This window comes from Octopus bimaculoides, chromosome 1, assembly GCF_046866305.1.
Source record: "Octopus bimaculoides isolate indiv1 chromosome 1, ASM4686630v1, whole genome shotgun sequence".
In the NCBI taxonomy this organism is placed as follows: domain Eukaryota; kingdom Metazoa; phylum Mollusca; class Cephalopoda; order Octopoda; family Octopodidae; genus Octopus; species Octopus bimaculoides.
In genome coordinates, this window is record NC_142928.1 from 109879751 (window position 1) to 109894420 (window position 14670).

Genomic DNA, 14670 nt, shown 5'->3' on the forward strand with positions numbered 1-14670 from the left:
ATGACTTTCGAACGTTGGGCCTCACAGAGGCAATGACGAAAGACCAAGACCTCTGGAGATATGCTGTGACTGCGAAGACCCAACAAATAAAGTGAGTTCACAGCTGTATCCTACACCAGTTTCACATAACCAGCCCCAGCCCATTCAAAAGTACCTTGGATCGTAAGGCAACCTGCTGTGCTTGAGGAGACCTATTGAGTCAAGTACATCAACATCAAGATGAAAATCAAATGGAAATTGTAGTTGTGATACCTGTGCTGGTGGCACATAAAAAGCACCAACCAATCATGGCCATTGCCAGCCTCCTCTGGCCACTGTGCCGCTGGCACATAAAAAGCACCCACTACACTCTCGGAGTGGTTGGCATTAGGAAGGGCATCCAGCTGTAGAATCACTGCCAGATCAGACTGAAGCCTGGTGCAGCCTCCTGGATTCCCAGACCCCGGCTGAACCGTCCAACCCATGCTAGCATGGAAAACGGACGTTAAACAATGATGATGATGAATAAATAACAAACAGTATCTGATCTTTCCCCCACACACTTTTAGTCATTCCAAGAGATGATCAGTTTATTTAGCTATAAATGCTATCAATAGAAATTATGTTTAATAATATATAATCCCACATATAAGAGACACAGCATTCTAGAACTTATTAAAATAAAAAGAAAAGCATACATTAGATGTCAGGAAATATGTCTCCACATACTCAACAATACTTTGATCAAGAGACATTTACATAGTCTACATTGAAATAAGAAACCTAACAGATTGAAGACAATGTCAGAGTAAATTCTGAACATCCTTCTTCTCTGTCCACTATTTTTGGGAGGGGTGGCAGCAGGAGTAGAAACTTCAGGCACCATCATTAAGAATCCCAGCTGGATTCCTAAGCAAGACTAACAGAGACTGTGGATATTATCTAACCATCTCATTCTTGGTCTACTCCTAGATCTACTCCTAGATCTACTACCAATTGACTTAGCTTGAAGAATCCCTCGTGTAATTCTTTCTGCAACATTCAAATATGTCCATAGTATCATACTTGTGAATTCTCAATATGGAGAAGTAACAGCATGGCCTGAAGAAACTTCCTGCTGATTGATCTCCAAGCTATGCACCATATTGAGTAACATTACTCCAGAGATCCTTTAGAGGAACCCCATTACAGCTGCTTGTATTCACTATCATACTCTCTTGAAAATTTATCCCCAAAATTTACTTTAATTTATATATATATCTATATTTTTGGAAACGTAAATATACAAAAGGATTTTTAACCTATGTACAGCTTCCTGACCTCACAACAGCAAACACACATTATGTCAGAATTAATATGAGTACTGCTCATCAATGACATCTATTTGTAACAGTAAACATCTGCAAACAAAAGCGTCCACACTGCAAGTACTTCAGTTAGACTGACCTTGTATTAATAAACAAATGCTGGTAAAGCTATAAGACATTTTCAACTATTCACTGTCACCTAAGTATTAGAAATTAAATTGAAACTTACCAAAACAGATTAGATATACAGATTAGACAGTACCAAAACATATCTATTACAAATAAGAACCTATAGATCTAAAGAAAATATGTTAGCTGTGAAATCAGTGTATATACTAACATATAACAACAAAGGTAACAGCTATATAACTATCCTGTGCAAATAGTTATTCAAGAAGAGTTGTCTTGCAAAAGCAATTTAAAGAACAAGAGAATGATGCCATCACAACAGGATAAATATTAAAATACTGAAACAGAGATTTACATGTAAGTAAATGTGTCAGAAAAAATATCCATATCGTAGGTGGTCCCTTGATTTCAAGGAACACATAAAAAAAGTCTGTCCTCAGTGTACATTTATGGAAACTAATTTACAGTGCCATCATTCTACAATGAGGGTCATTCTCTGACCAAATAGATGATGTCAAGGTCTTTATTTATGTATAGTGTAAGTCTGACATGAGGAATCTGTATTGCATGTGTGCAGAAGGTACAAGAGGAATGTTAGAAGTATTATTAAGCTCTGAGATAAACTAAAGTGGATGTAATGTGAGGAACAGATTTCCAATGAGTGATGCTGAAATGGAAACTTCCATCCCAAGGGACATTTTGCTACAAAGCTCTCTTTGACCATGTCTTGTAAGAAAAACTCTTTGCAAAGTTCTCTCTCTCTCTCTCTCTCTCTCTCTCTCTCTCTCTCTCTCTCTCTCTCTCTCTCTGAAGTTCTCAAGAGTGACAGTTCACTAGTGCAAGACATTGAAAAGCAAGTATGATTTTATAGAAACCATACAGCTTAGTCATTGAGAAGAGAGGTACTCAAATTGATAAAGTATTTGATTGTTAACACCTGCCTCTGTTGTTTCTTTCCCATGAGGTCAAAAAGGCAGGCATAACCATTCTTAGGACTGGAGCAACATAACATAACTCCATAAATTGGGATAGATTTCTGAAAGATTGCAGATTTTGATGAGAACAAAACTATAACAGGAATACACTGAAGTTAAATGACTTTCTGGGTTGGAATGATCACCAGCTTTACCCACATGTACTGAAATACTACAACAAAACAATAAAAATTAACTCAGCTAATCTAGTGTAGCTTATTGCAACTTACATTCTTTGGTTCCTTTTTGGAATGTGTCGTGTACTTGGTTATACATGTTTTGGGAGGTTCTTTCAAAATTAGGGATGACAATATTCTGGAATGATTCTCGATATGCTGTTTGAATGGGCACTTCAATTGCTGCCCCAACAGATGACCCAATAGCTTCAATAGTTTGCTGAAATGTAAAGAAGTTTATAAATGGAAAATGATATGACTTCTAAAGATCAAAATAAAAAGATAGGAACATTTTCATAAGAGATAAAACAAAGACAAACATGACAGAATTTGCAATATCTCCTTATAATGGTTTGTGGTTTCTATTTTCAAAGATCCTGAGGAAATTAGGCCATATGTGAAATACAATTCTCTGAATTAAAAATGGAATCAGTAAACCTAAGACTAATTACCTGTAAACATATACATTTTTCTCCTACAACACCATGATAGGAATAAGAGCTCTGCATTAGAAATATAGATTTCAAGATGAATTAACCAAAGAATATCTATATATTCACAATAGGACAATGAAGATATTGGAAAATGAAACCAGGACTGCCATTTTGTTGGCAAACAATCTTTACTAAAAATGAAGCTATTCAATAAATATGCACTGCTCCTCAAATTTATATTTGAGAGATTTTTGCTATGATTACAACTTAATAGAATGCAGGCAAATACTCACTCTATTCCGAACAAGCTTGGCAAGATTTTCTTTAAGAATAGCATCAGAAGCAGATAATTTCTGGGCCACCTCTCTTGTCAAATCCATCTTGATAGATTCCAAAGACTGCATCATGGCTAATAATTAAGAAACAAAGAAAAAAGGAAATGTGTTAATTCTCAAAATTGAAGTCAATCCTCACCAAATTCTAAAACTTGTTACATCTGCTTCTATTCTGGTTAACATCAACCAACTATTTTAAATCCATTTCTAATTTCAATTCTTTTGGAAATTGGTGCTCTTGATTCCTAGCTGCCTCTATAGCTCAATTCAATCTTTGTCAAAATTACAACTGTACATCTGATCAAATTATGAACTATTCTACCTTCATAGACTGTTTCACATCTAAAGAGTTAAGCTCCTTTTATATAGACAGAAAAACATTACTATCTCTTTTATCTGAATATCCACAATTTTGTTAATAAAGTATCTGAACAAATAAAGACAAATAAATCTGATTGTTTAATTAATGCAGTTGGAATTCAATCTCATTTCTCAACAATGAAGAAAATGGGACTCTTTGAATCCCATTAGATCACATTGAAATTATTTCTTTTAGAAGAAAAAAGTGTAACCAATTAGCTAAGTGAAAATTAGTGCAATAAGAGTAACTCTAGGATAAATTTTTAAAAGGATTTTAAAATTTGTAGAAAGAGATTGAACAAAAAAATCTGGATAAGCTCTTTAATAAAGTATTGTTGTTTAAATATCAGTATGTAAATTTCTTAGACAAATTTTAATTTCTAATCAAAATTTCAATTGTGTGTTTAACTCTCTCTCTCTCTGCCTTCTTGCAAACTTCAAGTCTCCAAACTCATGCATTTTCTGAAGATGATCATAGACAATAATCTTTAATCATTAATCTATAGCCAGCGTCCACCATCGTTATCCACTATAATGCATTCATTCAAAACTACCTGGATCGGAAAATGAAAACATACTCACTTGGAAGAACGTTATTTTTCATCTCACTTTTAACCATCATTTCAAGGTTTTTCCTTAGAGTTGTGTCCACAGCTTGCCAAAGAGTATTAACTAGTGCTTCATGCTTTTTATCATACGACTGAGTTTCATTCAAAATCTCCTGGTATCTTTGGTCTGAATAGTTAAGGGAAACTAGATTTCATTGATTCAAGTCTTTGGTTCTTTTTTAGTCAAGAAGTAGCAGATCTTAAAATACCATCAAGATTATTTTAAATGCAATGTCTAAATAATGTGATAGTCAAAAACTTAATGTATTATGCACTTTTTTTTTATAAATGGTTCTTAGCTGAAAGAACAAACAGCATCTTCAATCTCTAGAGTCCGAGACATGTTAAATCAATGCCTTTGATGTTTTTGAGTGACTAGAAGTCAACAACTAAAGAAAAATATGGGCAAACAGGAAATTCCAGCAAATGGCATTCTATGCAGGAAGAATTGAGCAAAACAATTAGTATGGCAGCAAGGAGGGAATAGACAAGATGAACTGCAAATTGGCAGTCATTGGAGAGTCAGACAGAATACTTGGCAGGATTTATCCAACTGTTTGTGTTCTGAGTTGAAATCCCATTATAGCACACTGGAGTAGTAGACTTAACCTTATACCACCACCTAGCATGTGGGCACCTTTAGTGGAATTGACTATAGTAAACATTCAGTCCCAAGTCTCCTGTTAGAAGATACTTTCCTTTTCCACTCCCTCTCAAGAATCATGTTGGTCCAACAAAGGGCCATGGACACTGCTTTTTCCCTCTGACTAACAGTAAATAAAGTTGGGGAGAGATAAGTTGGATGGGCCTGACTGGTGATGGCATGAGACCAGCTAACTCAGAAGAATAAATTCATATAGTATTGGTAGAAAATAGTGAGTGAGGAGCATTAAATTTGAGTGTTGGTAAGTAACACCATACTAATTAGTCAAGTAATTTTTTAACACAGTTTAGGATATTTGTATGTGCATCAGCAGCAGTACTGTACCAGATGTGAAAGAAGCATTCTATTGTTGGTTTCATTTGAGCTTTGTAGAGAGTTAGCAACTAGTGGGTGAGTTAGCAACTAGGAATCAATATATGTAGAAACATCATTTTTCAGAGTGAAGTTTGAGCAGAAAGTTCAGCTGAACACAAGAGATAGTTTATGTATAGAGTTAGAGATTTATTTTGCAGAAAAAAAAACAGGATGTCTGGCTTACATATAAGGACGTCCAGGTGAGAGCTCATAGTTTACATGTTAGAATGCATGTGAATGTGTTAGAAGATCAAAGGACTGATGTCACTCTAGTCGACACTGGATCAGATTGTTTGAAGAAAGGATGGATTGAATATTCTAATTCTTTCATATCTTTCAAATTTTTCAATTTGCTTTTTGTTTCAACATGAGTAGGGGAGGGGGAGACATTTCTGAGTTACTACTAACCACTATCTCAATACTTGTAACATTTAACTTAGTTGTAAATCAGTAGCTTTGCATAAAGCTTTCTAAATCTTGTGCTCACAAGAACATCAACCACAAACTGGTGGAGAAGAGAACATGAGATTATGCACCAGTTGGTAGGACAGTCTCACAAGCATCCAGGCTCTTGTACTACCTGGCAGTAGGCCTCTGCTGGAATACTTTTTTAACTTGTATACTCTGACACCTCATGGTGCAGTGAATATTGACACATTGTGATATTGCAATACCACAGAGCTGGTAGCTTAAACTGAATGCTTCAATAAGTTCCACAAACCAAACAATGGTATTTACTAGGGGGCATTTAGACCTACAACACTATTCATTTAATAAAATGAGAAGAGGGTTTATCATGTCACCAGAGAGGTTGACTTACTAGATGTAGTGACCCTTCTGCCTTGTAATGGTCATTAAATGTTCAGAGAGAGAACAGAACTCCTAGTTGTGTTGTAAAGGTTATACCATTCCTAGGATGGTTCACTGATAGTCAATTTACAAATGGAAGGGAGTATTCAAATATTATAATCATCAAAGTTGGATTTGGGAATAACTGAATAGTCAAGTTTGTTTTATAAACCAGTGTGCATGAAATAAGTTAGCTTATAATACTGACAGTCCAGGAACTGAAACAGTAAAAGAATACCACAGTTAACCAGTAGACATTTAATATCCTGCAACTTACACAAATAAGCTAATGAAGGAATATTTAAATAGTCCACAATTAGAATATGAAATGAACTCAATTGGCACTTTGAACATTTTAGATTTAGCCAACTCATAACAATAAATAAAAACATAATAAAGTTACAATGAAAGAACAATGCATCGGCTGCCAGAGCTGATTGCTCCCTAAAGTTTGACAAACTATCTCTGCACAAGATTGGCGAATTGAATCTACTTGAAGTAAAAATAAAAGAACTAGATTATCAGAATCAACTAAGATTAAATATAAAAAAAATATCATATTACTCATTGTTTAATGCTTTATGCTTTAAACTGTTCTCTCAACTCTTCAGACAAAGAATTAGAAACTGCATCTTCATTCAGGAGTATAAAAAATATTCAAATTATTTCTTTCAACTAGCTAAGTAGAGCAACACTCACTACTGCACAAGCTGTTGCAGATACAGTTAATGATATTAGTACAACACATACAGTAGCAAATTAGGTGTCTAAGTCAGTTAGTTAATGCAAGCCTTATTAAAGATCCACCTGATAAAAAAATTTACAAGGCTTATAATGAACTTAGGTATAAAGAGTCATATGCACACTAAACTAGAGGTCTAAAATATTTGTGATCAAAATGAGGAACCAACACTAAGCTACAAAGTTCTCAGCAAGATAATAACCTGCAATAGTTACCTATTATCCTTTTTACATACTATCTATTATTAGTCCCAAGCCAGCAGTCTAGTACAATGCTACAATATAACCAATAATGTATTGGGTCATCCCATAAATAATGTGTTTTTTTATACATCTTTTATTTTTCAAAATTAAGATAAAGTTCTTTTTTAATCTAAAATATACTCTCCTTCATTTCTTACAATGCTTTTCCATCTATCTGGTAGACTTACAAGGCCCTCTTCCAAAATTCACTTGTCCATGACGAAAAATACTTCTCACCTCATCTACAGAATTCATATTTTTTCTGTCCAAATGATTTTGAAGACTGCAGAATAAATGCTAATTAGATGGGGCAATGTCTGGCGAATATGGTGGGTGGGGCATCAATTCCCATTCAAACTGCTCCAGCCTTTGGAATGGCATCCTTGCTTTATGTGGCTGAGCATTATCCTGATGGAAGAGCATCTTTCATCTTGAAAATAAAGATGATTGTTTTTCTTCTAGTGCTGACTTAAGCTGCTCAAGCTGCTCACAGTAGATCTTCTTTGCTATCATTTGGTTTGGGTTTAAAAGTTCCAAGTGGACTAAACCTTTCATATCCCACCAAACAGATAACAACACTTATGTAGGTGAAGACCTTCTTTAGCCTAGGGTGCTGGTGTTTCTCCTTTCCCTACCCACTGTCTTCAGCACTTAACATTTTTATAGAGAACCAATTTCTCATCACCAGTCACTATTCAGTCCCAAAAAGGCTCATTCATGAGACATGACAGCAAAGAAAAGTATACATTCACTCTCTGCGAGTGATTAGACTCGGAAAGTTTGTGAGGAACCCATTGACCCAATTTGCTGACTTTTCCAATGGCACACAGGTGTCCATGAATGGTTGAATGCTTCTCTGCTAGTTCCTCAACAGTTACAATGGGATTTTGTTCCACCAGGGTTTACAGGACATCCTCGTTGGGCTCTACAGATCTTCCAGGATGAGGCTCATCTTCTAGGCTGTAGTTCCAGTTCGGAATTTCTGGAACCACCATTGACACTGGCTTACACTTGTTGCCCAATCCCCATATACTGCATTAATATTCCACACACTTTCCATTGCATTGTTGCCTTTATTGAACCCATAAAGCAAAATATGCCAATTATGCTCCTTTGCTACTTCCATTATAGCTTTGAAAAAATAACTGTTAAAATCGAACTGCACTCTTCAAAACTTGCACTAAGAATAAGATCATGGTAAAATTACTACCTGTTTTTATAGCAAGATGCAAGTAGTTTAACCCATACCACTCCAACTTTTAGTTCATGCAATTGAAAAAAAAAAACATTATTTACGGGATATCCCAATATATTGTTTGATCCACAGAAGGTAACTGAAATTACAAGGAATTAAAGCCAAATTTTCATAAATGCTTCAAGGAGTTGCATCCATCCTAAAAAAAGCTAACCATCCTAAAAAAGGAATAGTTACATGAGTTTTCCAAGAACATAAAATACCATCAGTATATGAATCATAAATGCAGGAGCATTATTCAACCAGGTTGTCTTTACAATAATATTACATATAACAGTTCTTAAGAGAAATTGCTATAATCTTAAAGTGCAGGTCCCAAAATTCTTTAAGTGTTACATTTAGTAAGTATAAGTTTTAAGGATACGTTCCCTTTGTGACTGTTGGTGCATTAAGCGCTCAAAATGTCCAGTCATTCGATTCTCCATGCTTTTTAAGTGCTGCTCAAGGACTGGCAAAGTAACAGCAACCTTTGCCATCTGTTGTAAAGCTGCTTGCTGCTTCAACTGTTGTTGCTGTTGTATAAACAACTCTTGCATTTGCTGAGAAAGCAACTCAAATCTTGTTAACTTATTGTTAATAGTAGAAAGCATTGCTTGAATCTACAACGAAAAAAAAAAGAGAGAGAAGAAAAATGAGAAGTATAAAAAAAAAGATTTTTTTTTTTTTTAGGAGAAAACACACACAAATACACACATACAAACACACACACTGAAATCAAAAACTTTGACAACCTCATACTTACATCCTTCAAAGATTGTGGCTCAACAACTTCTCGGATTATCTGAACAGGGGCTTCATGAATTGGTGGGGCAGCTGGCTCACTACAGATCAAATGTAGGTGAGAAAATAGAACCAATACAAGTTGAAAAACAAATATGAAACTTTTCATAAAGTGTAAAGCAACAAATAGTGAAACAAAATACAATAAAATACAAGCAATATAAATATTAAGGCATACAAGAAATACAGAATCAAAATCTGATTACTTAAGCACAAATCACAGAATAACTCATAATCAAATGTCATTGCAGTCTGATAAAGAAAAACTCATGCTGACAGCCGATCTTGAAATATCTTGAGATTGTACCATTCCTTATAAAAATTTGGTGTTTTCTTACAAAATGAAGAAATTTATTGAAAACTAGAGAAGTTCCAGGTATAGAATCAAAGTCTAGAATCAAATGGCCTTAGAGTTAACCTAGCAAAAACCAAAGTCTTAGTAAGTAGGAAGGCAGACAAATCACAAATCCCTTCAGGTAAACGGCCCTGCTTGATCTGTAGAAATGGCGTAGGTAGAAACTCCATAAGATGCACCTGATGTAAGCTTTGAACAAATAAAACGTGCAGCAATATCAGAGGAAGGTTAACAGAGAAACAAGCTTTTGTACATGGAGGATGTACAGGTACAATAAACACTGAAAATGTGCAGAAAATAAACTCCATCAACTGGCGGGGGGGGGGGGGGAACTAGAGGTAGTAGATAGCTTCCGTTATCTAGGTGACCAGGTTAGTACTGGAGGTGGATGCTCCAAGAGCGTAGCTGTGAGAATAAGATTAGGCTACGCAAAGTTCAGAGAGTTCCTACGTCTGCTAGCAACAAAGAGCCTCTCTCTTAGAGCGAAAGGCAAATTGTACGATGCCTGTGTGCGAACAGCTACATGGCAGTGAAACATGGACTGTGACAGCTGAGGACATGTGTAGGCTTCAAAGAAATGAAGCCAGTATGCTTCACTGAATGAGACGACTTCGCTGGTATAGTCATGTGATGCGTATGGACGAGGACAGTTGTGTAAAGAAGTGCTATCTCTAACTGCAGAGGGAACCTGTGGTAGAGGTAGACCCAGGAAGACATGGAACAAAGTGGTGAAGCATGATCTTCAAACTTTGAGCCTCACAAAGGCAATGACTAGTGACTAAGACCTTTGGCAAGATGCTGTGCTTGAGAAGACCCATCAAACCAAGTGAAATTGTAGTCATGGTTGATGCTGGTGCCACATAACTGGCACCTGTGCCAGTGGCACATAAAGAGCACTTTTTGAGCAAAGGGCCTCACAGAAGCAGAGTGGCTGAGTTCCTTTCGAGTGCTGGGTCTCATGGAGGCAAAGTGGCTGAGTTCTTTTCAAGCATTGGGCCTCAGGTTAGGCAAAGTGGCTTAGTTCTTTTCGAGGGTTAGGCCTCATTGAAGCAATGACTGAGACCTTTGGTATTATGTCATGCTTGAGAAGACCCATCAAGCCAAGCAAAATCACAGTCATGGCAGATACTGGTGTCACCCAAATTCTACCCATGCCAGTGGCATGTAAAGGCATCAATTACACTCTTGAAGTGGTTTGCATTAGGAAGGGCATCCAACCATAGAAAACCATACACATCTCCTGTATCTTTGTAGCAGTTTACAAAGATACTGCTATGCCAGTCATTGGGTATAAATCCTTTTTGTATAACTTAAGTAACTATACGGCAGGTAATCGTGTCCTACCCCACCAGATATTTTGAACATCTCCACAACTACCCCTAATGAATCTGAAGCTTTCCCTTCTCTGTGACTTTGCTTTATCAACCACACTGCTGTCAACTAGATTTGCTGGTCCCTCTGCAGGTTCAGCAGGAGGTATACTCTCTTTGTCCCATGTGTTCCCCATGTTCAGCAGCCTCTCTTTATAACACTTGCACGATACTTTATTGTCTTGTGAGTATGCCTTTATCATTCCAAATATACTTCTCACCGATGACATCTTAGCTCTCTCTCCTACACTGTCTGGCAAATCTGAACACCGTGTGTCACTGATTCTCACATTGTAAGATATGCCATCTTTTCCTTTCTGCTTTACTCTCAGCCAAAATACACCTACCGCTAGCTGCTCTTCTAATGCTCTTTACTACCACCTTCCTTCCAGGTTTTCCAAAACTGTTTCTTAACCTTTATCACTCTGTCAGCTGTATCATTCTTCTACCATCTCACTTTCAGATAGGTCAGGACTTTGTCCCAGTCACATGTCTGATCTGTTTCATAGAAATTTTCAATTGTCTATGCTACAGGTATCTAAATCTTTCTCCCTACAGTCATATGCATCAATTAGAATTTCTCTAAACCTATTCCCAACTGCAGGACCTTTTAGTTTCTCTGTGCCTGCCCACCTCTGGCTATGAAGTCACAAGTCACTAATCTATGTTGCCTAATGCATTCTTTGCTAGATAAGGTTTTGGTATTCACAATGTTTACTCATTTAATCCAAACTTCACTTAACTGATAAAATTTGAATTATTTAATTTCTACAAAATTAAATTAAAAGCAAGATGAAAGTATTTACATTAAACTCAAAGCGTTTAATGTACTGATACAATGATAAGATCAGAAGAAGAAATAAAAACAAAGACCTAGTTTAACAATTTCATCATCATATTCCTGCTGAAATACACTGCTTGTGTTACAATTAATTTTGAAAATAATGAAGAATTTCGTAAAATAAAATAACTGTGTCTTTATTAAGCTAGTGTTTGAAACATGAATTAACATGAAATTCTTTTGATGGAAAGTTTTAATTTTGAATCACTTCAAAGCAAGAAACTAATATCATAGAAACAGTGGTAGTCATGCATGAGTTGGTATCAAATGAGTCAACATGATCCCTATCATTTATATGCTAAAATAGAAATTATGTGGTGCTTTAAGGAAGGAAGGGTACTAAAAGACAGAAAACAAGACAAATCTGTAGAACTTATATATTGATTTAGTATAAGTTTACATAGTAGAAATAACATTGAAGAAATAATAAATCAATCGTGTCATTACCTAGTTAATTGCATTTGCCTGGCTAATGGCTTTGGTTGTTTTGCTTTTGAATTTGACGATGCATCAACAAGAAGTGAATAGTCTTCATCCTCCTCTTCATCATCATCGATGTCTTGTCCTTCCCTCCTGGAAAATTGAAAATTAATGAAAATAATTCTTTAATAATGGGGAAAAAAATGTAATATCCACACCCTTGCCATTAACAGAAAATACAAAAATCTTTGTAGAAATCCTATGTGATACAGTTAAAATGTTATATCTTTCCATCTACAGCAAAGCATTTATCATCCATTAGCATTGCATACTCATTTTGGTGCCATCATTTTTTAGCTATACCTTTATTGTAATTATTTTTTCAACCAACACCTTTCATGCCTTTTCACTTTACATCTTAATTTGACACAAATTTTCCTTTAACTGACATGCCACATCAACTGGATCAGACACAATTAATTCCTGTCCAATTACTGCAGATTCACTGCATTTTGCTACCAAAGTTTTACTTTTCTTGCATCTCAAAAAGTCTGGCAAAGAGAAGCCATTTGTTCCAACAAAGGTAGCAGTTAACCTAGCTACTCTTCTATGTTTAAAATCTACTTGTTAAACTATCATAAGCTATCTAACATCAATCAGGACACCTGAATAACAGCAAATGCTTGAGCAGTCCAGAACTCAATTCATAGCTGTGTTTGCTATTAGCTATTCCAATTGATTTAGTGCACCTAATGCTCTACTCCTTGGTCAGATAGTGAAATATTATTGGCCATTTGTGTATCACTTTAACTCTTTTGTTACTAACCCATAGGAGACAGCACCTGGTTCTATGATACAAACTTCCTGTTTTAAAATATCAAGATTAAAATCTTTCATCAAAATTTCATTGTTAATTATGTTCCCTTGTTTAATATGATGGTTATTTTACTAAATACTTCAAATTTTATTAAAACAGAGGTAAATGTAAAAGTTAAATATTAAAAATGTCTACTACTAAGCAAGGCAAGCTGCTGTAACTGAAAAAGTGTTGTGTCTCATTGACACTGTTATGTCCTTCTTTGAACACATTGTATACACCACTTTATAACGTGGACTTTTTATAACAAGGTTATAACAATACAAATATAAATCAGAAACATGTGACAAACAATATCTCTTCTCAATGACTTCTGCAATTGTCTTCACAAAGTGCCTGCACACACCACACTGTCCCTCACTGACAGTGCGCATGCGCCTTTATATGGTTTAGGACAGTTGACTTGCTATCCCACAGAGGTGTCGGGATTTCACCACAACATCGTTCCTTTTTGAGTTTGACTTTCGTTGAAGTCAATATTTTTCTTTTATTTATTATCTTTATTACCACCTCATCCAGCCTTCCCCTCCACCCAGCCTATTTCCCAGGAAGAAACTGGAATATTTTTTTCGTTTTGGATCTACTTGCAAAAGTACTGTTTGCTTTCTTTTTCTAGTTGCTGTACTCATTGGTTCGATTATTCCTTGAGGTATCAGAACATCAAAAATGTCATAAAGAAATTCCATTGGCTCTTCATGTCTTCTTCCGTAAACTTTTTTCCACTTGGTTTAGGTGTCTCTTGTGTTCCCACATATGACCTTTTACCATGTACGCTATTTTTCCTAAACGTTTACTTATTATACCTCCTTCTCAACTTTCCTTTCCATTTCTGTATATTTAAAAAACAGAAAAAACTTGTCACCAATTTTGAAGTATTTCATCTTATTTTCAGTGTTTCTCTCCATTTTTTTCTTTTCTTCCCGGTAGTATTTGTCAAACACTGACCTGACTTTCCTGGCAAACATTAGTTCAGCTGGCAACATATCTGATGTGGTGTTGGGGTTAGGTGTTATTCAGTAGACACTTAAGAATTGTGTCAATGCAGTATCAGCTAGTAGTTCATTTCTAGATTTTTTTCAGTGCCCTCTTAAATGTGTCTACGAAACGTTCTGCTAGTCCATTCGATCTCGAATGGTATAGTCAAGTAGTAATATGCTCCATTGCATGCATTTTGCAAAAGTTTTTAAATTCCTTTGCCATCAACTGTGTTCCATTATCAGACACTATAGTGTGTGGGACACCATAAAAAAGTTTGTCCAGAAATTTCATTGTTACTTTGGAGATTAGCTTCCTACATTTACATATTTCTAGCCATTTCATGTAACTATCCACGGCTATTAGATAATACCCTTCATTTAATGGTCAAGCAAAGTCTATGTGTAATCTTGACCAAGGTACATCAGTGTTGAGCCAAGGTTGAATTTTTGGTGCTTTTGCTGCCAGGCCACAATCCTTGCAGGCTTTCACCAATTTTTCAATATCCTGATCCATATTTGGCTTCTCATCAATGCTTTCATTCTCGTGATTCTTGGGTATCCCGTGCGAAATTCTTTTAACATAGTTTTGCAAAGAAACCGATATTACAACCCTCTGTGCATACATAAATACATCATCACATA

General features: G+C 35.7%; 1 protein-coding gene across 7 annotated transcripts in view; it reads right to left on the reverse strand.

Moving 5' to 3' along the window:
- Window positions 1–14670, reverse strand: part of LOC106868485 (enhancer of mRNA-decapping protein 4) — a 55129-nt gene that overhangs the window by 5010 nt on the left and 35449 nt on the right. For all 7 annotated transcript variants that reach the window (XM_014913781.3, XM_089356018.1, XM_089355999.1 and 4 more), the window contains 6 exons: window positions 12202–12327; window positions 9151–9229; window positions 8773–9007; window positions 4277–4429; window positions 3293–3408; window positions 2620–2785 (listed from right to left, as the gene is read on the reverse strand). In XM_014913781.3, the coding sequence (XP_014769267.1) occupies window positions 2620–2785; window positions 3293–3408; window positions 4277–4429; window positions 8773–9007; window positions 9151–9229; window positions 12202–12327 (875 nt within the window). The remainder of the gene's footprint in view (window positions 1–2619; window positions 2786–3292; window positions 3409–4276; window positions 4430–8772; window positions 9008–9150; window positions 9230–12201; window positions 12328–14670) is intronic.